General features: G+C 45.1%; 2 protein-coding genes across 2 annotated transcripts; both read right to left on the bottom strand.

Moving 5' to 3' along the window:
• Positions 1-4,022: 4,022 nt before the first annotated feature.
• Positions 4,023-18,262, bottom strand: ap1s1 (adaptor related protein complex 1 subunit sigma 1). Its single transcript, XM_036548977.1, has 5 exons — positions 18,051-18,262; positions 8,349-8,527; positions 6,585-6,693; positions 6,046-6,183; positions 4,023-4,902 (listed from the first exon to the last, which is right to left on the bottom strand). Exons 1-5 carry the CDS (start codon positions 18,051-18,053, stop codon positions 4,855-4,857), a joined length of 477 nt encoding a protein of 158 aa, XP_036404870.1. The 5' UTR covers positions 18,054-18,262; the 3' UTR covers positions 4,023-4,854.
• A 915-nt stretch (positions 18,263-19,177) lies between these two features.
• On the bottom strand, positions 19,178-24,799 carry serpine1 (serpin peptidase inhibitor, clade E (nexin, plasminogen activator inhibitor type 1), member 1). The gene is made up of 9 exons (XM_036548915.1): positions 24,726-24,799; positions 23,323-23,564; positions 22,652-22,876; positions 22,349-22,543; positions 21,932-22,130; positions 21,454-21,554; positions 20,786-20,872; positions 20,306-20,389; positions 19,178-20,164 (listed from the first exon to the last, which is right to left on the bottom strand). Exons 2-9 carry the CDS (start codon positions 23,561-23,563, stop codon positions 20,118-20,120), a joined length of 1,179 nt encoding a protein of 392 aa, XP_036404808.1. The 5' UTR covers position 23,564; positions 24,726-24,799; the 3' UTR covers positions 19,178-20,117.
• Positions 24,800-27,244: the final 2,445 nt, after the last annotated feature.

Raw genomic sequence — 27,244 nt, 5'->3', positions numbered from 1 at the left:
CGCACACACACACACGCGCACACACACACACAGACACACACACACACACACACACACACACACACACACACACACACACACACACATATACACACAGTTCCTTCTCTGTCACAGTCACTCACGGTCACAGCTCCTCCATGTCACAACCACTCACACCTCACTTGCAGAACAAACCGATTGCCTGGATGCGCAAGATCCACAGACCCGCGGACACCGCATTCTCCCAGCAGATGGTGATTACAGCTGAATGTTTACACCAATGATTCATTGATCAAAGATGATTTATCACAAATGTTTGACTCAAATATTTTACAGAGGAACTCCACGGTAAACACATATTGCAGACGCCCACACTTCACGCTGTCCGAGCCGGCCTGGCCGCAACAGTGAACCCCTGCGTGTCTCTGTCCTTCCCACGCTCCGTTTCGGGTTTGTCCACACTTGCAATTCCACCCACCTGCACCAGCCATTTCGATCCCTGTTAAAGCAAAACAGGGTGTGCACCGCTTGTAACGTCTACATAAGACATAGGGCTGCAGCGGGGGGATCCTGGGGGATTTCTGGGGCCTGACAGCACAGAACGTCAGATTTGGGTTAGCCTAAGCTTTTGTATTGTGTTGCTGCTGGTGGAGCGTGAGGGAGGAAGTGCTTGCCTTCTCACTCTGTTCCCTCAAGCATCGAGAACAAGAATCTTGCATCTCATCTCCACATAAGAAGACCCTAGGGGAAGCACACCCAAAATCGGCCGGGCGTGAGCCAGGACGCACCTGCCACTTGGGAAATGAAAGTCCTCCAGAGAATAAACTTCAAAGTTTCTCTGCGTTCATCTGTGATTAAGCATAGGCCCCTTCCATTACAGGAGGCCTTAACAGCAGCTCTTCCCGTTTATTAACAACAGGAAATGAACGAAGAAAATAGACTGTGTGAAGAAGTGACCAGATATACCGTAGCTCAGCTAATGAAGCAGATGCTTTCTATATGGCCTTCCTACACTCAGCCTTTACAGAAATGTCACTACAATATGCAAATAACATGGCACATATAGAGCTGCATTTGAGGGCCTCAAAAAAGGGCGCCACGATGCAAACATGCTATATATGATTATTATTTGTTGTGATTGTATTCAACATTGAAATCCAGCAAAGCTTAAAAATGTTACATATGATATAAAAGAGCTTTGTTCTCAGCTTTATTACCTGGGATTCACCTGTCCACATGTATATAGCAACTGGATTGTTTGCACTGGGCTTGGATGATCTCCTTTTTGTGTCCTGCTGTCTCGTATCAGGAAAGCCTGCCATGAAAACAGGTATTTGCCCACACACAGGACTCCTGTCTGTTTCCACCAGCAAACAGCCTGTAAATGAGGAGGCAGAGTGTGTTTTCAGAGTGACGGAGTGAGGAGGGCTCCTGCGGGGAGCTGAAAGTGCTGTTCCGCAGCGCGGAGTCAGCGAGCTGAATCAGAGGGAGGGGGAGACGCTGGAATCGCTGCGACGCATCCACGGGCTCGGGACTGACGCATGCCGGACCGGACCGGACAGGAGATAAACAGGATTACAGGTGAGCGGTGACAGTCAAACGGGGGAGATTGGCGGGGGGTGGGGGGGGGGGGTGCCCGGACCTCCGCTTTGACTTATTTTTAGACATGCGACTAACTGAGGTGTTTCGATTGCGTCTGAGGTCTGGGCGCGTCCAGCTCTGGTTCTGGGGACTGATGGGTAGCCACACACACACACACACACACACCTGTCAGCACGGTATGAGGCCACGTGGCACTGGCTGAGTCTCTCCCCCGCTCTCCGGATGCTGTTCCGTACCTCTGCCCACACCATGCTCAACTCTACCCCTCCGTCCTCTCTTGCTTTCCCTCTCCCACTTGATTCCCCTGTAGGACGCTTCCCCTTAGAATCCCACTGTCTCCCCAACAGCTTTGGTCCTCCTTTTCATCTCATGCATTTCTCATTGCTCTCACCCTCTGTCACATGGCCTGCTTTTGATGTTTAAAAGCCACCAGGCAACACAGCAGGTGACCTGTGGTGGAGGGTAATTCATGGGACCATGGCAGCCAATGCCTTTGTGTCAGTGATAAACCCGGGTGTTGCCGGGTGACAAATGTCTGCACTGTCCCACACAAGACAAGGGAGAACATTCCTCATTCCTTTTATGACTGTTTGAGGCCAGAGGCTTTATTTTAATCACTGGCGGCTATTTCAGGAAATGTAGGTCCGCCTTTCAAGAACCTGCATTTCATTTTAGTTTTTAACATTGCAAAAAGCAAGATAAAGGAAATGACAACAGATAAAAGTTGGGGGTAGAGCAAACACGGCGGTCAGTAAGAGCAGGTAAAAATAAGTTTGAACGTTGGACAGAGGCAGAGAGCTGAGTTTTAGAATGATAATCAAGGCAAGGGTTAGTTATGATGCGGTCTGATCCGTGGGCGATTAATCTGATCTGAACCATATTTTTTCTTTATTTTACTGTGCAAGGTGTGGCTAATGCTCTGTGTAATGACCAAATAAAGGTCTGTTAAAACTCACTCTGTGCCTGTTTTGTTTCACTCCAACCCCCCAATCCTGTGTCTCCCTCCCTCTCTTTCCATTTTTCTTGCCACCACACCTCCATCCTTATCTCTTTCTCTTCCCCTCTCTCTCTCTCTCCATGTCTGTATTTCTCTCCATGTGTTTCTTTCTTCCTCTCTCCCCATCTCTTTCTCTCTCCATCCCTTTCTCTCTCGCTATGGTGCAGTCAGTTTCAATGCACCACTGTCACAAAGGAATGGTGACTCATCCACTTAAACACTCTCTCTCTCTCACGCACACTCACACACACACACACACACACACAAAGAATCACACCACTATCCAAACTCAAACGAGAAACTGGCATTGATCATATACAAACAAGCCCTGAATTTCCCTTATCTACACACACCTGTGCGTATAAACCAATAAATACACAAATTATCATGCGCTAACGGTCGACGGCAACAGCAACCGTCCAATATGCCACACAGATGGAAGGACCTGATAATCGCACTGACTCACACATACAAAGACATTCGGCGAAGTGTGACAGGTTAGGAGAAAAGGGGGAAAAAATAACCAGAAACAGGTAGCTCATTCACAATTGTGTTCTGCATTTTATTTCATTACAAAAATTACATTCACACATTGACTCCCTTTATGTTCCTGACTGTAGTAAAGTACGTCAGAGTATCCGCCTGCCAAAACCCCAAATTCATTCCCAGTCAAAAAAAAATGTCATTATCACTCTGAGCCCTTGAAAACTGGAGACTGCATTCACAATCCACTCCTGTGTTTCAGAGGAACCTTTTAAGAGCCAGGACAGAGTCCGTCTTCAGCGCACATGTGTTCCATGCTTCCAAAACATTCCTCCGTCCCTAGATTGCAATTTGGTTTCACCTCTCACCCGTTACAGACAAAAATACATTAAAGATGGACAGATCTCTTTGGAAGGAAGGACTGGAGAGCAGAAAATCGAGGGAGCTTCCTTCTGAGCGGCGTGCAGGGTTTTGGTGAAAGATGGGGTCTAACACTAAGGAATGACTGGGACTGCCCACTGCCTGAGGGGTTGGGGGGTGGGGGGAGCGTTTGGTCCCAGCATGCCACCCTGTTTTTGGGAAATCTGCGACTGGCAGGAGGGTTGAGGGAGACTAAAGGAAATACAACAGGTTGCTTCCTGTCCAACCCAAAACCCAGCTCCTGTGAGTCACCCCTCCACGTTTCCTCCTAGCCTCTTCGGTTGCTCAATGGGGCAAACGGATTTCGAAAAACTTCTCCCTCCCCAGTGTCCTTGACTGCACCGTCTCTGATCCTTGTCACACACTAACTCCTCCCTCTGACTTAGTGGCTCTGCCAGAGGGGGATGATGGGAAGGAAGGACTGCAGAGATGGCCAGAGAGAGAAGAGGGGGGGAGAGAGGGAAGGAGAGAGAGAGAGAGAGAGAGAGAGAGAGATATGGGTGGCTAGAGAGGAGCGGGTATTTCTAATGGACGATAAAGCCGATTGTCTTTCCTCCACCCACACGCATTAAAACGTGGGAGAGATCGAGCAGGCTAATCCCGCTAATAAAGACCTCACGTATCAGCGTGGCCCCATGCACTGGAGACAGCGGCGTGCAGAGCTCAATAACTGCTGTCAGGTATTGAGCTGTGAGAGTCACAATCGAGGAAAAAAAAAAAGAGAAGAAGAAGAGGAAGAAGCTGGCAGAGTGGAGAGGTTCATTTTTTTCCTGAGCAGAAAAAAATAAATAAAAGCAACAATAAACAGGTGTAAACTTCCCTTTGAGCAGGTCCAAACCAGTTTAGCAGGTCCAAACCAGTTAAACATTTTTTTTAATAGGTAAATCACCCCCAATGTCCAAATCTTCACTTCCTCCAGGAGCAGGAGGCTGAGAGGTCACTGCAGTCTTTTATTAAAGGATGGACCTGATCAATTCGAAACTCTGACCTACCCATTACTTACTAAACACAATGTGACATGCTGCACAGAGCAGCTGGTTCGATGATTATCAGAATGGGTCAAAGTTTAGCTTTAATTCCAGGTGCCTTACTGTCTGTCTGAAAACCAGCAAACTAACTCACCATTTGACTTCTAAAAAGGTTTTTTGGATGCCGGGGGGAGACAGGGGAAGTGTTTGTTTTAACAAGTGGGATTCTGGGAATCTGTAAGATCACATGTTGAGCTCAATGGTGTCAGAGTTGGAGAAATTAACACGTGTGGGCCCCCCCTTCAAGGACCCCCCCCACCCCCCAAAAGCAAACCCTTCCCTTCCCAAAGGTTCCAGTACCAAAAGTCCTCTCTCCTGACTGAAAAGTGTTGTGGTGCCAGTAGCCTAAGCCAGACCCATTTCTTCCAGCACGCTCCGCGGAGACTCGTCCTCCTGTGAGAGAGGAGGGTAGAGATGTCAAACAAACAAAAACAAAATGATCAAAAGCACTTCAAAAACAGGCACCAAGCTAATTATACAGACATCATTTAACGCACGCTTTTCTTCTTAAAACCATTCCTGAAAGGGTTTTCGCTTCTAAACGATGCGAATTACGATAACTTTTAAATTTTTATTTTATTTTTTTTACACAAAAGGGCACTACTGAATTCCAACGATTATGTGACTATTCCGAGAAGTTAAAAAAAACCTCAGTAATATGCAATATATATTCAGTGATCCATTATGTTGTCTGGAGGGACCATATTAAATCAAAACTCTGACCCGCCACCTGCTAATCACAAAATACAAATTTAATGCAAATGGCACCTTGTTTACTTTTTGCATTCTTGGCCTGGGCAGAAAAAATCTAAAAACCTCCATTAACAGCACCTGGTGCATAACTGCAGAAGCAGAGCTAGGATTCTAAAACCGCTCTAGGTTGGTTCACAGAGACGAATTTGGTCACTGCTTCCACAACCAAGAAAACAACTTAACCTGTCCAAATGTAAAGTTCAAACAGCTCACTGTTTGAATGTGTGTACACGTGACATTTTATTTAGAGCTTTTTAAAACTGCATTTACCAGCCAACTGGTTGCATGACCGCAGCAACACAGCTGTTCCACATTCTTGTTTGACTATCACCTGATATAAATCTAGTGACCTCGCACACCATACAGTGATAACAGACTTCACTTGAGGGCTGTCTGGTAAATAGTACAGAACCGTATACCAGTAGCAGAGCCTTACAAAGATACTCTATTATTGTGAAGACTAATAGGGGTTTATTTAGGGGGATAATTGTGGATTATCTCCTGCCTGGCCTGCCTATTCTAGGTCAGCAGCAGCATGATTAAAGAAAAAACTAAATGAACCTATCTATAACCTACTAGCCATAAATTCTTTCATAAATAGTAATAACTTTGATACCTAAAATCACATATGGGTGGAATTCCAGAACTTTGCAGGATAGCATGTTACTGCCTGTGACTGACATCTAGATGTGACCAATCGAATGTGTAAATTCAGTCCCGCGCCCATGTCCACAATGCCGCTGGCTGGCGAGCGACGGTGGGGGCGGGGTTGCGGCAGCCTACCTCCTGCAGCAGGTCGGCCTGCTCGATGGCCTTGAGGACGCTCTTCTTGGACGTGTCCTGGATCTCACCGCCCATCAGGAACTCGTCCAGGATGAAGTAGGCCTTTTCAAAGTTGAAGATGATGTCTAGCTCGCACACCTGCAGAAAGGGGAGGGGGCATTAGTGTTTTTCGTGGGGACATTTTTTTTGGTTGCAATTTTCATTCATTTGCACTGATCAAACACCTTCGAAAGCTGGAGGAAGGCTGCGGTGCAGACAGCCAAAACAGGACAGGAGTGACCGTGGGAAGAGAAATGGACGCAGCCTGCAGGAGTGAAGAAAATGAGGCTGGGAAATGAGGGAGGCGTGGGTATACGGGATGGGGGGGCTGTAAGAGCTATGGGAAACTGATTCGTGCCATACTGACAGAGGTAGAAAAAGGAGGAAGACAGCATAGAAGAGTGACAGCGTGGGGGAGGGAACGGGAGAAACACAGCAATAGAGAAAAGGAAGGAGAGAAAGTGAGGGAATGGACTGAGGGATGAGAGCGAGTGACTCACGCTGCCGAAGTACTTATCCAGCAGCTCGACGAAGCGGTGGATGACCTCCAGGGTAATGAGCTCGTTGTCCTGCTCCTCCACCGCACAGCAGAAATACAGGCTGGCGTATCTGTGGGGAGGGGAGAGGGGTTAAAACACACAGACGCATGGACACACACACACACATCACATAAACACACACAGGAAAGACATGAGGAATTCACGCACTCATAAGCACACACACACACATCAGAAATACAGATTTGTATATCTGCAGAGAAGGGAGAGGAGGTGGTGTGTGTGCACGCACACGCACGCACAGATGCACACACAAAGATGGAAAAGAAGGAATGGAATTCTGAAGATGTAATACTGTGAATACTGACGTGTCAGGTGATGTGTAATATTGTATATTTACGAAATACATGGCAATACAATGTATTGCACAAAACTCCTGCTAATCTGTCCTCAGATGCTGCAGTCCTGACTTCCCTGCACTGAATCACCCCGATCAATGGGTTTGGCCAGATTAGGCAGAATCTGTCCGCCCACTTCATTGTACTGTACGCGTCACAGTGCACCTGAGTGAACCTACCCACTGGTCAGACTGTGCGAGAGCGGAGCGCGACAGTCTCCTAGCGCCCTCTGATGGCCAGAAGTGCACACTGCAGGTTGAGTGCACCGTCACAGCCCGAGCACTGTGACAGATCCATCCCAAGGCAACACAGAGAGTGTTGTCAATCATCCCCAGCTCCTCCATCAGGAGGGTGATGGCAACGCATGGCGGGGTGACCAAAATAGGCGGCGCGTCCCGCTCGCCGACCCCTCGGCCACTTTATTAGGAGGAGGTCAGCCCCTAGCCCCCCCCCGGCACTACCCACTGTTTCCCACTATATTTGGAAGGAGCAGCCGTAACTCCAGTCACACGTTTGATGGGTTTTAATTAGCCTGCGCGGCCGGCTGCTGTTTCTGTGCCCGCGGCGCTGACTCCAGCTGAGACTGAGGAAATGAATGAATTAGCGAGCTCCATTAGCGCGGGGCGAGGTGCTCGTCACAGCCTGAAAAAGTAAGTCACCTGACATGACGTTTTTAAATGCGCTTTTCCATTTTCAGCACTCTGAGGTGTCGGGCTCAGCATATGGATCTCCTTGGGACATGCAGAAATCACTGGCTTACATACAGCTAATACCCATGAATGCCCAGCACCCTACCCCTTGCTTTATATCTGTGGCCATATCTGTGGACATTTCCCTAGAGTACCATATATACCATAACACACAACCAATACTATGGGTCTACCTTGCCATTTTTACAGTTTGTATACAACATATTGTGTGCCTGTGTTACACCTCACAGCCAGTACTGAAGTCCCTGCCTCGTTTTTACAGTTTGTTCAAAGCGTACAGACAATGTGTGACATCAGCTGACTCACGGATGACCTTAAAGCTCCTGTGGCGTTTTTACAGTTTGCATGGGGCGCTTTCCGGTCATGTGTGATGGCAGTTACTTCTTGTCAGTTCCCTGTGGCATTCTTTACAGTTTGAGTACATTACATTACATTCATTTAGCAGACGCTCTCATCCAGATGAGCTGCTGGCACAAGAGGACAGAACTGTATCCATCCACCAGGCTGATAACACTCTCAGACCAGCAAGCGCACACACAACACCATCCAAGCGTCACCAAAAGTTAACTTCTGCTTATCTCCAAACAGGCAGAGTGTAGGAGCAGCGTGTGGCAGTGACTCCCGCTTGTGGATGACCCCGACGTCCCCTGTGCCGTTACCTCTTGTAGACGATCTTCAGGTCCCTCCACTCCAAGAAGCTGCACATCTTGGGCTTGCGCGCCAGCACCACCTGCATGAGCTCGCGCACCATCTTCTTCTTGTCCTTCTCCGCCGTGGCCGTGTACCACTTCTGCAGCCGCAGTTTCCCCTGCCGGCTGAACAGCAGCATGAAGCGCATCTGCAGCACGGGCGGGGGGGAGGGGAGAGCAGGCGGAGGGCGTTACTCGTGCTCGAACACGCCTATCAGGACCACAGCCCCGCCCACCCGCGAATCCCGGGCCGCTGGTCACCCTTGGGCCATGGATTTCTGCGTCACGCTACGTTTGCGCTTCGCTGTTTGGCAGACCCCCACCTAATCCACAGCAATTTACACACAAAGAGTTAAAGGTGTCTAGTGGACATCTATGAGAGGTGCACATAGGACACAGCTACCTCACCCTAACAGACAGCTGTGATGACTAGTACACACTACACAAGTTCTATACGCAAGGGCACAAAAGGACACCCTAGGATAAGGCTACAGAGGAGAGGAAACAGAGCACTATGTTTGGGAAAGGGAGCCAAGGTGAAGTCTGAAGAGGTGGGTCTTCAGCCTGCAAGAAATGATGGCCAGCGACTCCACTGTCCTGACTAGAAGCTTGTCCCACTCCATTGGGGTTGAAACAGAGAGGGCGTGGCCAGGATGTGTGGTTTAGTGTGGGTTCTAACACTGTCAGTCAGGCACAGTTACGACGGGTTTGGTGGTTTTTTCCTCTAACAACATAATTAACCTAATTATGCATAATTAAGAGGGACAAATCCATTTTAAGCCAGGACAGAGATGACAGAATAAGATGTAAAAAAAGCCAATGACACCACTTTCAAGTCATAAAAAGGCTCCTGTCTGTCTGTTTAAATTCTCTCAATTTGCCGGCATATTGTCATTTACCCAGGGGACATCCACCTTTGTGGTGACTGATTTGGACTCGACAGGAGCTACACAGCCAACCGTTCAGTTTCAAAGAGGATGAAACTGTCAACTAATTCCCTAGCAGAAAGTTGCTTTACTGGGATCCCAGGAACGTGTTTGAAAAACCGTCATCTGTAGAGGACTGTGTAATGGCAAACAGCACTTACAGAATACCAGTAGCTCTTTCGCAACGTATACAAACCTGCAGATTTAAGATAACAAGAATTACAGATTACCTGGGTGTTAACAGATCACTCAGAAAAGGCTGTGGGACAAGACGAGACCTGGAGTACGACCAAGAGGTTGGCGGGCAGAGATTCACAATCACCAGTAAACAAAACAGTCATACCAGTAAAACAACCTCATCATACTCGAGAACTATTGATGATGACGTTACCGCAAACTAACTGGAATGGCTGATTTGCTTCAGTAGGCCACCACGGCAAAAATAATAAGGGATTTCAGTTTTTTTTTTTTTACAGAGAAAGACAATGATTCAAAGGATGAGCAATTCCCTTGGCAGAGCTGTTTACAATACAAAACATTTCTGTCGACTGCAGCCAAACCACCGAGCATGCCTGGACTTAGGAAAATAATTGCAGTTATGGAGGTAGGCTTTTATCATCGGACCACCATCAACTTGCTTCAACCAGGTCTAAATTAACATGAGCGAATCAAGTCTGTGTTACTTTATACAATCAGTAAGGATAAAGGCCTTGTTCAAAAGAGCACTTGAATTTCAAGACAACCAAGGCCACTTTCGAGCTGCATTGGCACAGATCAAGGAGAGTCAGACAAGGTTACCATTTACGCAAGTGACTCGCCGTTGTCCAGAATAGCTTTGGTTTAGATATCGGAGTTGAAAGACAGGTATAATAGGACATGAGATTTGAAGGACTGATTGCTCGGTGGGAGATCAAAAGTGAATATAGGATTGCTGGCTGCATCAGAGACATTGCGTCAAACCTCAAGACGCTTTTTCCTTCCCCACCATGGTTACTGGCTAACCCAGTTGCTCTTTTTGTGACCGTGATGCTGGCCATCTAGCAGAATGGCCAACGTTTCAATCAAACCAATCAGCGAACACAGAGCTTGGCCGAGCCTGAAACCCAACAACCTTAAGCGTTCCTCATGACATTAGCACAGCATGCTCCCTCTACGTTACGTTAAATTACTGCCATTTAGCAAACGCTCTTATCCAGAGCAACTTACATACAGCAGGTTACAGTTTTATCCATTTATGCAGCTGGATATTTAATGAGGCAATTGTGGGTTAAGTGCCTTGCCAAGGGGTACAAAAGCAGTGCCCTAGTGGGGAATCTAACCAGCAACCTTCTGTTTATGAGCCCTGCTCCATACCGCTATGCCAAGCTGCTGTCCCTCTGCATGCTGCATGTGGGAATCTGGTGCAAGATAACAAACAGCGGGGCCAGGACCCCTTGCCAGACACCAGCTGTTCACGTGGCTCCATCCACGTTTGATGGCGTGACCCGCACAGCACAGCCCAAAACGCACAGGGGATACCAGCAGCTAAACTCTTGAAGTTTATTCCCATTAATGTGACAGACTTACAGAAAGACACACCGACAGAACAGAGAAACACAGAAAAGGAAGAGACAGGGGCAGGGCCGCTTTTAAGAAGCTGCTGGCCCCATCAACAGGCAGAGCTTTGGGAAATATTAGCAGGATGCATGGTATTGGCATCGAATGGGAAGTGCTCAATTTACTGAAGCTCTCCCCATGGGCCTGTTCCACTTATACCACACTGCATTCAGACTGTCTCTGGCCTGAATGGAGAGAAGGGAGGGAAAAATGAGGACAGAGAGGGATGGAGAGAGGGGGAATAATTCCTTGCGGCAGCCAATGATTGACCCGACTAGCTGACAGACCAAGAGGCAGAAAAGATGGCTGAAATGTCAGATGACAAGGCCACTGAGCACTGCCGTAGTGTGTGGCTACACACTCTGGCGTTCATTAACTGGCCGTATCCAAGACCATTTCACTAAAACACCACATTTCTGTGCTGCTGCACATTTTTTTTAACCCTGGGAATGCTGTGGTGACTGACGACAGCACATAAAAGTAGAGTCTGCAGTAGCAAAGGGTCTGGATTATTTGTCGGATGTGTCCAAAAAAATGAACCCATACTTTTCCTCAGAGCATCATGTGTGTTTGTGTGTGTGTGTGTGTGTGTGTGCGCGTGCGCGAGAGAGAGCTGGAGGAAGAGCTTGGATATGTGTGTGTGAGAGCTGCAGGATGGGACTGGTTGTGTGTGCGCGTGTGCGTGCGTGCGTGCATGTGTGCATTTGAGAGAGAGCTGGAGGATGGGCTGGGTGTTAGGCAAGAGACATCTGTCAGTGAGAGAATAAAAGAGGTCAGGTTATGTAAAAATAGCTTCCAGGGAAAGGGGTACTCTGTGTCAAGCACTACGCCTCCCATGTTCTGCTTTTGGGTCAACATTACCTCTACTTCCCCACCTGAACACCAAAGAATTCATACAGTTATGTAATAAACACTGAAGACCAAAATAAACATATACAGGCTATGTGAGAATCGACAACAAAGTACATACACAGGAGAGAGGACAGAGACCTCTGGACATACAGTGAAGATAGTCTTTTGAGGAATACAGAGGGATTTCAACACCGTGCTTACACCTCTGGGACCTATGGCTAACTATGTGAAACAGGAACGTTGCACAGACACAAGCACAAGAAAGTCCACCATCTACAGCTACAGTTTACTTACAGCCATGAGCTCTCCTCCTCTTTTTGTCTACGTTAATCTGAGAGAGGGGGAGAGGGACAGACAGAAAAGTTTACACCAGCCGCCTTGAGGGAAACTGGAACTGCACGGACAAGGGGGTCTGGACCCAAAATCAGGGGGTGACAAAGCGGTGGCATGAGCTCTTGCACGACTGAATACTGGTGATGCCACAAAGCAGCTTGGCGACTGCCCGCAGTTTCAGAAATGCTGTAGATGGTAGATGGCAGATGCTGTTAAAAAAATAAAAAAAGGGGCAGAGCAGAGACCTGTGGCAGAGGATGCCTCTTGCACTAGTGAACCAAAATGCAATTAATATTAAAGTTTATATAACCAAGTCATCCAAATGGCATGCGCACATTGGGAGCACCACTTCCTGAGAGAATTTTCAGCATTGGGTCACGTGTTTTCTTTACATTCAGTAAGCCTGCATCACCTGACAACTGCAAAAAAAAAAATATATCTATATATATATTATAGATGGTGACTAAAAGCGACACACGTCACAGGATGTAAAGGAGGCCGTTGTTATTTTTGTCATGATTAAAAACAAACGCAAAACCAAATCCAATCTATGACTGCAATTAACTTCAGATCATTCAGGGCATTTGATCATTCGTAACAATACAGCTATTTTTAATTAAATTCCTCTATTTGTTAATTGTGATCCAGAGCTGTTTTATCAGTAGTCGGTAGTCCTCCATTAGAAAGAAAAGATCCAGAATGAGACCAATATTGCTCAAGAAATAGATTTCACTAAATGTTTTTGTACCAAAGAAAAAATAAACATATTTTTAAAACATCCTTTTTCTGACAAGACTGGTGACGGTTTCCTGATTTTCTGGTTTAGCCTCAGGGGTGGGGGACCATCCCTCACATCAGTCTATGTGAAAAGGAAGGAAACATGCAATGTCACTGAGGTAATGACACAAGCCCATTTCCAAGAATATCCAGCCTGTTATTATGGAGAGGCTCACTGTTCTTACCCACCCGTCTTTCGTTTTTTTCCTAAATGTCCCTCTGAGGCAGCCTCGCTTTGGATATTCTGACAGCTAACTGGTCCAGTTACCTTCTAGCTGACAGCCAATTGGCTACTCATTCTGCGTCAGATGCTGGTCAATAAACACTCCCTGGCATGCTTAGAATGAACGTGTCTGCAATAACAACACTATTACTAGTTGACTTGTACATGTACAACTATAAAAGAGTAGGGATGGGGAGCATTTGCTGTTGAATTTTTGTACACATTATCTTCACTCTGGATATTAAGATAGTTATTTGATTCAATCTACTACTGAAAAATGGGAAAAGCATGCTGAAGAGGACACTTTTAAAGTATCACACCTCATATTGTCTGAAATTCAACACACCTGACACACAACATTACTAGGAAGGACAAAAAGTAATAAAAGTGGCTGGTAAGAACCAATCAGTCTTGTGCTTCTGTAGCAGAGCTCAGACCAGGCTCGACTTCAGGGTGATGGAGGCTGCCCCTCTGACGTCAGAGTCCAGCCACCTCCATCTGGAAGAAGGTTGTGCTGCTAACATCTGGCACACTCTCTGCTTATGTTATGTAGTGTGTCCAATTGATTACTGGCCTGTCAGTCATATATTACCTGCAGACAAGGACAGGGCAGAAAAAGAAAAAATGAACCTTATTCACTCTGGCAGCCATAATGAACTATTGGGGCATTACCAGAGGTAGCTAGCAGCCATTAAAGTGATGGACAAGCCATTGAAACATTGTGTCAGCTATTAAATTAAACACTTGACAAAGCAGCAATTAATCTGGGGAATTTCATCGTTGATGTATTTCAGATCCCTTTTCTGATTGGTTTGCTAGTAGTGAACTACTGAAATTTTGTGTCTGGGCTGGGAGCTCAGTGGCACAAGGAGATAATTTAGCTGTTCTGATGCTCTGGCTAGACATCTACAGTGGGGAGAACAAATATTTGATACACTGCCGATTTTGCAGGTTTTCCCACTTACAAAGCATGTAGAGGTATGTAATTTTTATCATAGGTACTCTTCAACTGTGAGTGACGGAATCTAAAACAAAAATCCAAAAAATCAGTGTATGATTTTTAAATAATTAATTTGCATTTTATTGCATGACATAAGTGTTTGATCACCTACCAACCAGTAAGAATTCCGGCTCTCACAGACCTGTTAGTTCTTCTTTAAGAAGCCCTCCTGTTCTCCACTCATTACCTGTATTAACTGCACCTGTTTGAACTCGTTACCTGTATAAAAGACACCTGTCCACACACTCAATCAAACAAACTCCAACCTCTCCACAATGGCCAAGACCAGAGAGCTGTGTAAGGACATCAGGGATAAAATTGTAGACCTGCACAAGGCTGGGATGGGCTACAGGACAATAGGCAAGCAGCTTGGTGAGAAGGCAACAACTGTTGGCGCGATTATTAGAAAATGGAAGAAGTTCAAGATGACGGTCAATCTCCCTCGGTCTCGGGCTCCATGCAAGATCTCACCTCGTGGGGCATCAATGATCATGAGGAAGGTGAGGGATCAGCCCAGAACTACACGGCAGGACCTGGTCAATGACCTGAAGAGAGCTGGGACCACAGTCTCAAAGAAAACCATTAGTAACACACTACGCCGTCATGGATTAAAATCCTGCAGCCAGCGCAGGTCCAGGCCCGTCTGAAGTTTGCCAATGACCATCTGGATGATCCAGAGGAGGAATGGGAGAAGGTCATGCGGTCTGATGAGACAAAAATAGAGCTTTTTGGTCTAAACTCCACTCACCGTGTTTGGAGGAAGAAGAAGGATGAGTACAACCCCAAGAACACCATCCCAACCGTGAAGCATGGAGGTGGAAACATCATTCTTTGGGGATGCTTTTCTGCAAAGGGGACAGGACGACTGCACCGTATTGAGGGGAGGATGGATGGGGCCATGTATCGCGAGATCTTGGCCAACAACCTCCTTCCCTCAGTAAGAGCATTGAAGATGGGTCGTGGCTGGGTCTTCCAGCATGACAACGACCCAAAACACACAGCCAGGGCAACTAAGGAATGGCTCCGTAAGAAGCATCTCAAGGTCCTGGAGTGGCCTAGCCAGTCTCCAAACCTGAACCCAATAGAAAATCTTTGGAGGGAGCTGAAAGTCCGTATTGCCCAGCGACAGCCCCGAAACCTGAAGGATCTGGAGAAGATCTGTACGGAGGAGTGGGCCAAAATCCCTGCTGCAGTGTGTGCAAACCTGGTAAAGAACTACAGAAAACGTCTGATCTCTGTAACTGCAAACAAAGGTTTCTGTACCAAATATTAAGTTGTTTTCCTGATGTATCAAATACTTATGTCATGCAATAAAATGCAAATTAATTACTTAAAAATCATACAATGTGATTTTCTGGATTTTTGTTTTAGATTCCATCACTCACAGTTGAAGAGTACCTATGATAAAAATTACAGACTTCTACATGCTTTGCAAGTGGGAAAACCTGCAAAATCGGCAGTGTATCAAATACTTGTTCTACCCACCGTAGATAGTTTGCCATGGTCAGGTTGTTTTGTCTACGAACATTAATTTGCTAACTATATGGCCATGGTAATTAGCTATCTAATATTAGCTGTAATATACATGCCAACCTTATCTGCCAACCATGTTAACCTTATCTATTTTCTCTAAATTTGAAAATAGTGTGCTGTGATCCAAAAACAATAAAGGTTTTTGAAGGGATCCTTTGTCCTCATCCAAGATTTTTGCATTGGAATTTCAAAACATACAGTAGATTGTAGCAAGCCATCTAGTTCGCTAGCTAATGTGATTACAGAAGCTAGCATGGTGGCTAGCTAAGTCAAGGCTAGTTACAATAGCTAGCCATGTTTTTAGAATGTTCCTTTTTCCCTGCCTAATAGGGGCATTTTTTTCCATTTCCAACCCAATGCCTTTCTAATCAGACATTAAATCAGATAATCATCATATCAAGAATAATAAAATGGTGAGATTAAACTATGAATGTCTTATTTAGGGTGTAGTAGGCCAAAGCAAAACAGGACGACCCTTTCCAGACAAGTAAGTACCCTGCACTTTGTGTAGTGCAGACTATCTTGGAGGAGCAACTGACACACAACATTACAGATGGTCAGTAAGCCTATATAATGCTGAAGCCAGAGATTTAAAAAACCTATGTGGAATGCCTTAACATCGATGGCCAAATTTAATTTTAAAAAGCCAAAAAAGTCTAGCTAAGTGGTAGCTGAATGCTTACTGCATATGGTAGTGTTTTCCAAGACCTGGGGACTTGTTGTGTTTGCTGGTTTCCGTTCAAACTTAATTGGGTTTGAGCTGTCAGCTGAAAACTGACCTGGATTTGACACCCCTTGACAGTTAACAGGGTGGAGTTTGGAAAGTATGTGGCAGTATTTGTGCTACCAAGAATATAATAGCATTATAACATATTTCTGTACATTTCTTTACAAGAAATACCACAAATTAGTAATCAATTAAGGGTGAAAAACAGTTATTCGGACTAGTAATTAATATTAAGATTTGTTTAACAGGCAAAAAGATGCTGAATTAAAAAAAAAAAAGTTACACACTTGCATATTTGTAGTAGCCCAGACACAGTTCTTAACACAATTAGATTTAAGACTTTACAGATGTTGAGCTGTCAAATAACTATCGATATTTAATGAAAAATTCCACTGAACCGAATTAAACAGAAGGTCGAATTAAATGGAAACAGTGGCCTAAGGCAGCGTTTCTCAAACTTCTCCTGGAGTACCCCCTGCCCTGCATGTTTTAGATCTCTCCCTGCTCCAACACAGCTGATTCAAATGATCCACTCGTTATGAACTCCTGAAGCTGCTTAATAACAAACTGATCATTTGAATCAGCTGTGTTGGAGCAGGGAGAGATCTAAAACCTGCAGGGCAGGGGGTACTCCAGGAGAGGTTTGAGAAACGCTGGCCTAAGGGAAATGATGTAAATAGCCTAAGCATGAAAGAGGTATTAACTTGACCCCTGGAGCTGATCTTTTTGTCTGTGTGCAACCCTAAATCAAATGAGCATGGATTTTCGCCAAGCAATCAAAGATTTACTCAAACAGTGGCAGAGACATCTACCCAGACTTGCAGAAACTTCGGATCCAGTTTCTGGGTCAGGACTGCACTGTTCAGTAGTGCATGATGCCTTCGGTAAAGACACACCCACTTCTGCCATTTCCTGCTCTGAGGAATCCGCCGTCAAATTTTGCTCTCAGTCAACATTACTTCCACATTAGGAACATCTAGCTTCCACATTAGGATAAAAGGATAAAACACACAAATGACATGGGTCTTCTGGGTCGTGGCCGGAACGTCTACGCTACCTACGATCGCTGGCTAGTCTTGCTAGCGAGTTTACATTGCCAGCTAGTTGCTTTTGCTCAAAGCGTAGAAAACACGTACCGCTACTGAGTCAGCCGGCTGATTAGCTAGCTAGCTACTTTCTAACCAGTCTTCCGCAGAGGTCACCGTTATACCCGAAATATGACACCTGGAAATACAACCAAACTCTTTCATACGCTCCCAACGAACTCAAAGCAAATGATTAACGCTATAGGCAGCTAAATTGCTCGCTAACAACTTCATGTTGCAATTAGACAGCTAGCAGGCTAATTCTTTCCGATGGACAGTGAGGTAACGTTAGCTAGCTACACCTGGATCTTGGCAAGCTAGCTGGGTCAGTAGGCATCTCGAGTATCGGACCCTGCTCCAGTCGTTGCAGTTGTCAATGCACTTTCCCAAGGTTAACAAAGCTGCAAATTTAGTTATCTGGCCAACTAAATAGCTAAGGCTAGCGAACTAACATTAACTGCCTGGAATCGTGAAATGCAATGAGTTTCTGAACTAGTTAAGAAGGCAGCAATATAACATTAGTTGTTTTTTAATTGTACAGCTTGCGAGGAAGACAGCTAGCTAGCTGCTACCTAGCTAGCAAGCTTGTAAAAGATTAGCTATCTAGCTAGGGTACTTACCATATTGTCGGCTTACTCCTGGCTAGCTAGCAAGCTATCTCGTTCAGCTGCCGGTACACAGAAATGAAGTGGCTGTCTAAGTGCTCTTCTCCGTTGCAGACCCTGAAAAGGTTAACATTTCAAGCCCCATTCAGCCATTAAAACATGATGGGATTTGGACAAACTGAAAGGGTTAGCGACGGAAGAACCAAATGAAACCGTCACTCCTCTTCGTGAACATGCGCAGTGTTCGCTGCTGCTTCGAGACCGTAGAACGTTGCGCGAATTTCGCCGCGCGATACTTGTTGCTAGGACAACCATTCTCTGACTGTTTTTTTTTTTTTTTTTACCGGGAGTAAGTAGGGAAGTTGGTTGCCGTGGACATGGTGCTAACATTGTAGTTGTGCACGAAACATCGGAATGTGCATAAATAAAATTTCAGTTTGTCCACAAGGGAAACATGCCAAGTGGTACCAGTCAGGATTAGTTATAGTTAATGGTGGTTAATATATGGATATTAATTCGTAGTAAAATAAATAAATAAATACGATGTCCTCCTACAGATTAAAGCTACAAACGCTATACTTAGCGTCATAGTTATAGTTGGCCTAATAAATTAAATTGAGGTTGCGTTATATGTTTTTGCTGAAAAACATTAAAGCAACTTTAAAAAGTACTCATTTGATAACATTATTGGAACTCTGAAGGCATACAATGTCTACTGTCTAGGCAGCCAAATAGGCATTTAGGCCTGTTTTCATAGGGTCCTGTCTATCCCTTCACTGACAAGTAATTTAGTACTTTGCTGGGTGTGCAAAATGCACCATATGAAGTCATTTTTCTTTAAAACCACTTTGTTAGTGAACTAACGTACTTTAATACAAAAAATCTAATTTCTCTTAATGGGAAATGAATGTCATATCTCTAGCTACTTAACATTAGCAAATGTCTGTAGCACCATCTTTTGTCAGACATTTAAGGTGCACCAAAGCAGTCAGTGAAAGTATATGCACAAAGATTACCAAAATTAACCTTAAAGCAAAGCACATTACACACAAAAATACACATATATATATGGTAACTTTATTTCCAGTTTTCAATAAATAGTTAATTTATGAAAAATATATAACTTTCAAAACATTTTCTGCAGACAAGAAACCAGTATGAAAATAAACACGATCATCAACAGCAAAATAAGAATACATACATCTCATTACTTTTTCTTCAGGTTATGTCCAGTGGAGTGAGAGGGCTTTAGAGGTCTTCAGATATTTATGGAACTGTCCCAATAAGCAAGAACAGAAGTAACGCTCATCGTAGGGAACTAGGCAATGAACCAGGAGCTTACCCTGTTGGCCTTTGTCTCCTTATTCAAAGCCTCTTGTCCTGAACATTACTTCTGTCAGTCTTATTAGCCTTACACCTCATCAAACCTAGTCTTACTCCAGCTGTGTTACAGTGCATTGATTCAGAATCTTTCCTCTTCATCTGGGATCATCCACATTATCCCAACCATGTACTGCCTCCATACAAAGCATAATCAAAATACAGATTATCAGAGCAAATAGTTGTTCTAATAGTTTTTCAACTTATGAAAATATATGTGCTATCTCTCTCTCTCCCTCTCCCTCTCTCTCTCTCTCCCTTTAATGAACGAGTGAATACACTTGACTTGATATCAGTCTCTCCCAGTATGAAAGTTTGCTATGAAAGCTAAGCTAAAAAAATAATTCTTCTACATGAGAAATGGTGGTGGCTACTGAATCTTTCTTGTGCTTGCGCAGTCAGTGGGAAACCTGACAATCACTCCCACAGCATTGTATGTCTTTGATTTGGAATTTTTTTTAAGAAAATGTACAAAAATACTGACAAAGAAACTCTTCTTGTGCAATAATTAAACTACAGTTGGATGGAGCAAGTGATCAGACAGGACTCTCCACACACTAGATAGACACAGCTGGTGTCTGTCAGCTGCAGATTTGATTGCTCGTATGGTTTCAGTTGTTGACAGATGCCTATGCCGATGGAATGTTTTTAAATTTCACCAGCGGTCTTCATGCTTGAGCCCCAGCTTCAGGGAATGGGGAGCTAGTGCTGCTGAGGTTGGTTCACTTCACCCATGAACAGGACAGCTCCTAAAAGAGGCACACAGGCAATACATATTAGAGGAACAGCAACTCGACAGAATGAACACAACGTGAGGACAAGAATGGAGGGGGAAGCTATTGGAGAGGGGGGAAAAGGACTGGGACAATTTAGATTATAAGGAAGCGGACCTGTAGGCTTGTGCTGGATGAGGAAGAGGAATGGTCGATCCAGGGTGATCTCTTCGACGGCCATGCGTGAGAAGATCACAGCAGCTGAGGGCACAGGGGGAGACAAGTAAATCACAATGTAGAGGAAATGTATAGAATAACCATGACAGCGTGATACCGCACGCAGGTGACCGTGTTGGGTGGTAGGCAGCGAATGGGACTTCACCCCAAACATGTACAGAACATATCTTGATGCATGAATAAATGCATTTGAAATGTCAGCTGCATGGGCTTTCACACTCAGTTAGGATATGTATGAAATACAGTGTATGATGTAAAATGCAGAATTCTAATGTTCAGATAACTTTGCAGAAATCATATTACATATTCTACAGCCCACCATTTTGTGAGGTAACAATATAATACAGAGATTTGGTTTAAGGTAATGGGCCTCTTAGAAGTTGGTGCTGGAGTTGAAAACAGGAAGGCCTATGGCAATACCTGTGGCTGCCGCACCCTTTGTTCCCTCTTCATCTACTTCAATCTTGACCTTCTGAAGAACCTTGGAGACACACAGTGGCTCCTCAACTGGAAGAGACAACAGGGATGGTTAGACAAACAAGAACAGACTGAAAGACAGACAAAACTTCAACTCCACAAAAAAAAAAAAAAATTGGCAGTCTTGAGTTGCGCAAGTCTGACACAAGCAGAGATGGGAGATAGACAAGAGGCTTGCAGAAATAGCAGGAAGGGGGAAAGAGCAGATAAAAAATATAATGGCAGACGGTGAAGCAGAGGATTGCAGACAATAGGCTACGCGAGAAGAAAGCCCCAGACGGTGCTAGACACAAACCCCTACAAACATCTCAAGTTCTGACAAGCGCCCACAGCAAGCTTGTAATGCCCCAGTAAATATCCAGCACATCTGAAACACATTGTCCCCAGTGCACTGATTCTGTCTCTTCCACAAAGGGTGTGTTTGTGAAAGTGCTCCTGCCAACGGGTGAGACAGACCTGACAAACAGTGAGGTCACAGCAGACAGAGAAAGGGACACATGCAACAACAGCGACACACAGGCGGTGTAGACAGCGAGCGCAGAGCGCTATGCCCCTACGGAGTTGCAGGGGACGTGTGACTCCCCAGCTTGGAAGCGGGTGATGACACTCACTGGTGATGCGTGAGAAGTCAGCCTTCTTCTGGCTGAAGATGTCACCCAGCCCCAGGCGCGTGAGTATGGACTTCAGGTCCATTTCGCTGTCAATGGAGAACCTGGAGAGAGGCCGAACACAAAGTTTAGAACACAGGGACAAAGTTCAGAACACAAAGTTAAGAACACTGACACAAAGTTCAGAATGTAGACACAAAGTTCAGTACCCTGGCACTGTATTAAATACCAAACATGATCGCATTCATTTCACTGTCTCTGAGAGTTCGAAAGTTGAAGCACTCCTGTCTTTCATTTTTGAAAAGATTTTGGAAAAAAACTGCTTAGTGCTGTTATCTCAGACTTTGCTGGGCTACAACTTGCACCAAAATTCCCATGAGCTGAACTGAGATACTGTCAGGTGAGGGAGAACCCAGCAGTCACAGAGATCAACAGAACAGAAGATAGAAGAATAGCCCCTCATTCTCTTTCAGTTCCTTACCGGGGCAGTGCCAGCTGGCGGTTGACCGACCTCAGGCCTTCCCTCCAACCCTGCAGGGTCTTCACATCGAGCCCATAGGTCACAGTGGACAGAGGCATATCCCGCTCAAAGGGAGACACCAGCAGCATGCTCAGGTCATCCCCTTCATAGGGAACCTCAATGACATCATAGTCCACGCCATCTTCTGTCACAAAGTCACCTGCATAGAGACAGAATGTACAATGGTAAATATGGGTTTGCTCTACGGCTCCATTTGGTTTCTGTTGATTTTCCTAACAATGGCAATTTTCCAGGCAAATCAATTCCCGAACATGGTGCCAGACATCACTCGGTCTGTTAAAGAAGGATGGCAAGCAACTTGCCATGCACAAGCAGAAAAATTTTAAATGAAATGATTGTCCGCATGGAAGCCCTCACCATAGTTGAAGCGCTGGGTGATCCTCATCATGGGCACAGACATGGTGCTCCCATTGGCACAGTGGAAGAGTCTTTCCTGGGTCAACTTGGGGTCAAAGGGCACCTTCCAGAGCCCCCGGAAATGGATGGCATTGAGCAGCACAAGCCGTGTCTCCTCGGTAAGGGCGTCGGAGGAGAGGAAGTTAGGGATGGAACCTGAGAGAGAGGAGGAATGTGAGCAAATAGGAACTTTTCACATATTGTATGGGTGTGTGTGCACTCAATCTACTTCATGAAGAAAGAGTCGATTCCGCACAGTCTCACCTTCTGTGTAGTCTGACACCCAGTCGTTGATGACCTGCAGAGCTTTGTCTGGCCTGGAGAAGTCCACCTGGTGCGGGGAGCTCTGGTAGGCTTTGCTTAGTCCTCTGCGGAAGGACTTCTCCAAAGTCAGCTTGCGGTCCACCATCACTCCGCTGATCAGCTGCACCGCGTCCTCTCGTGACAGGTCCCTCTGCAGGAGGCGCTGCTGCCTGGGAACTCCCCGCTCTGTGGAGGGGGGGAAGGAGTTGAAACTCAGGTTAGATCACCACTCGCTTTATTGCCATAATGCGACACCGTTACCCAGCTAAAAGATCCATTCAGGATATAAAATCATGTCCTTGAATCAACCACCTTTAATGGACCACTTCACACACATTAATGATTTTTCAACAAAATTCATCAGGCGAGAAATTAGCAACTAAAGGAAGCAGATAGAAGCAGAGTTAACTCTTGGCAATTTATTGGCAGTATTATTACTTGGCATTCATTTTTTGAGGTAAAGAATCACTAACTTTCCTGAGAAAAAATAAGTTTTGTCTCCATTCCTGTGACATGTAGTTTATAACTTTCTATGTCACCTGCCTGTGTACCATAGAAACTAGAACAGAGCTGCAGGAGTTTGGTGTCCCTCCTCCCTCTGGTGTAGAACCTCTCTCAGTGCCAGCTCTCACCTTGCAGGGAGAAGCCCATACCGGAAGTCAGGGCATTCAGCGTGCTGCCGGATGCCCCAAGCTGAGCCATCCCCATGACAGACGTGATACCGTAAGGGGAGAAGGCCAGGTTTTGGTTGGAGGAGGAACGGGTCAACTCAGAGAAGACGCGCAGGCCAAAGTCCACCTGTTTCTCCTGCAGGACGTCACACAGACCCATCCCACACAGGCAAAGGCACATCCACATGTACACGCACTGCATCCTGGGATGTGATAGAAGGGAGGCAAAGAACAGATGGCATGTGAGGCTTCACACTATCCAAAGGCAGCCATGTATCACCACCTCCTGTATTGATGTGAAACTAATCTATTGACCTTTATCTCCAAGAGCAAGCCTGGATGGCCAATGACTTACAAAACTTTTGGCTGAAGAAGAAAACGTAATTGAAGAATATATTGATCATAGAATAGTAGAATTTTGTCTCTAAAGGAGATGAAAAGTATGGTCTGTTGAAAATGCTTCTGAAAGTGATGCAAGAAAAAATATCTTTGCCAGCTGCAGCAGGTAGTGTTTCACAGGGACAATAAATCTAGGGTCAGCACACAAAACCTCAGGGAAGAATAAATCGAAATCATACAATTGTATCATGGATGGCCAGTCAGTGCCTTTCACATTTTTTCTGTGGGGGAGAGAAAGTTTTTCTGTGCAAGAAAGTATGGCTGTTAATATGAAGGCATAGAAAATTCCAGCAAAATGGAACCACAGCTTCCTTGTGTAAAAGCTAGCGAAAGCAAGAAATGTTCTTTCGCTTTGAAGTGTTCACAACCTAAACCTAAATAGATGTATATTTATTTGGTTCTCTACCACTGTCTTTGTGGCAAGCAGTACGCCCACTGTTTAAATGTCATTCCCATTTACTGCTGTTTGTTCACCTTGACTCATTTCACCTCACCTGAATAGCGCATTTAGAATGTTCTGACTATCTGACTGGCGTCAGCAGAGCCATGCTGCAATAGTAAACTTACCCTTGTACCAACTGATTTCATAAAGCTCTGTATGGGAATACAGTATAAAAAATATAAAGCACTGCTTTGTAGTGGAGCATGATAGCATTCATTCATTTATCCTGACATATTTGCTGTGTGAAACTGCACTTAAAACTGCTGGTGATGAAACTTTCAAAGCTTAATTGCTACTGATGGTGCACTCACTTGTAATTTCCCTTCCATATAAATCAGTAATGAAAATTAGTAATGAAGCCAGTAATGAAAATCAACATTGCAACAGTACTCTTACACAAGTACTGCAAACTGGAACGAAATTAAAGCTGGCGCAAAAACCACAAAAATCAAGAAGCATTCTTCAAACCACAGCACATTAGAGAAGCACATAGTCAAATTTAATGCCTTGTTGGAGGCTTTACCTTGAAGCTGAATAGCTGAGTCGTTTGATCCAAGTAAGTGGCTGTGTCCCCAGTTCAGATCCGCTGTTGCGTTAGACAAGTGCTGGTTGAGTGTGAGTGCAAGCTTGCCTGCTCTATATAGAGGCACGTTGCCACCCCCCCACACACCCCGCCCCCTACTCCATGACTCCACCCCCCCAGACACACGCGCACACCAACGGAAGTTATTAGTGAGCATGAAGTCATCGCAGTGTCTGACCTTACCCCCCCCCCACCCCTGTCTCTCTCTCTCTCACCCACACGTTCAAACATACAAACACAGGCTTGAGGGTTTTTTTTAATCTTTCCATGTGCACTGTAAAATGAGTCCAGTCATGCCGTGTCCACAAGGGAGTTCTCACACTCTACTGGGACATTGCGCTGAGCTCACTCTTTTCCAACAGACGCTCTCTCTTTTGTGTCTGTTTAATTTTATCCCCCTGTTCCCCTCAGAGGATGTTTTAAATCACGATCAGAGGTGCAGGTCCAGACTTCGGACAGAATCTGGGCCGCCCTGCAATCTGATTGCAGCACTGAATGGGATTCACGCAAAATGAAATTGGAACTGAATTTTCAGCCTGCGTCTGGTTCCACTCATTGTGTGGTGCCAGCAAACCGTCCGAACCCCCCATGGTTCTCCCTCTCTCTCCGTCTCTCTCTCTCTCTCTCTCTTTGATGATGTTCCTGACGCATCAGCATACCAAAAAATGGCCAACATTCCATGGCACGGTATTCACGCTGGGCTCCTGCATGACCAGAGGGGCAGAAAATGTAGGGAGAGCCGGGGGAAGGCAGGGACACTGGGACAGCAAGATCACATTCAGCAGATATGTGATCATTTTGGCCAGAGGCTACACTTGATCTGGAGGGGGGAAAAGGCTTCAAAGTTACTGTTTCATATATTTTAAAGGACAATCAGTACAAGGTGCATACATTCTTTAGGCTGTGAACAAGGTGCCCTGGTACAGAAATTAGAGTCCCAAAGCAAATAACCTGCTCAGACAGGCAAAACCAGGAATGTTGGATACCCTCCCAAACTTTCCACTGGAATAGAATCCACTCCCGTCTCCATGGAAACACAGGGTGAGGTGGAGGCGCCAAACTGTGAAGTAAAAATGGGAGACAGGGAGTGAGTTTTGGGAACACATCAAGCATGTGATGTCATCATCCATTAAGATTTACTGCTCTTTTCTGGAAGCCTTAATGTTTACTGTGTGCATGTGAAGTTAATAACCTAGTTACGCCAACTGACCCACAAAGCCTGACACATGAAAACCTTCAGCCACCATGAGCTGGATTACAGTGTACTAAGTCTTATTGCTTCACCAGCTGTTTCATTAAACACATATGTGAGGGCTGTTTATGTATGTTCAGCTGCTTACTGCATTCATATACACATTCATCAAGAGTACCTGACAAGGGCTGGACATTTTGTACAGTTTTGTCAACCTGCTTTGTCAGTCACCATTCACAGTGTCCATTTCTGACTAATTGATACGTGACCACAATTTTATTCAGTTCCAAAATGAAAGAATGATGCCACACTGCGGTGTCATTGAAGTGTTCCCCCAGACCCTCGTTCTCCCACCCCCTCTGACATGGTGCATTCCTTATTAGGCCGTGAGTGGACTCGGAACACCCACCACATTCCGCATAAGGACGAGTATGGGAATTCACTCTGGAACACTCAGTAGTCACCGTAACCACGGGCAACAGACCAGGACCACGCTGGAAAAACAATCAGCCAAACACACAATCACATACACATGGGAACAAACTCTGGAACAAGGACAAACAGTTTTTATGCAATGTTAAAATTTCCACAAGAAAGTTTTTCATGTACTAGCCATGGGCAGTAAAGTACTTTTTTGTTTCGATTTGTTTTATACTGGTTAAATGAAATCATAATGATAATATGTAAGCGGGAGGGGACTTATTTATTGGTCACATTGAGAATAGAATGGATTTTATTTATATTTTAAACAGTCTCAGAAAGGATTAAATACTGTATATTTAAAGCATAATGTAATATGCATGTGTACGTGACTATAAGTAATATATATTATATATATGTAGAACTATATAACTATAAAAACTATAAAATATATAGTTATACATACATAATGTATTGATACTACAGTAAGTAGACATATCTGTGGCCATTAAAGAAAGCAGAACGGATGTACCCAGTAATCACAGTACAATACAGATTAATGCATACAGACACACTGAAGCATGGTGGTGGGGTGGACAAAATTATTTGTAACCTTTTGGCTACTTATGTTTCTTTTTTGATCTTTTTGTGTATTTTACAAACATTAGGTGTGCTGGCCTGCTGTGTTTGTGCCAGGTTTTATCTTCCTGAGGAATGTCACTGTCTGTGGTCCTCTCCTCCTCCACAGACAAACATGTCGCTTTCACTTTCCATGTACCACCATCTGACTACCCTAGGTTAGGGTCTGAGGCTCTGACTGAGGAGCAAAGAATTTTCTGACACTTTC

This window comes from Megalops cyprinoides, chromosome 16 (assembly GCF_013368585.1).
Source record: "Megalops cyprinoides isolate fMegCyp1 chromosome 16, fMegCyp1.pri, whole genome shotgun sequence".
Lineage (NCBI taxonomy): Eukaryota > Metazoa > Chordata > Actinopteri > Elopiformes > Megalopidae > Megalops > Megalops cyprinoides.
This window is presented reverse-complemented; position numbering and strand designations above follow the sequence as displayed.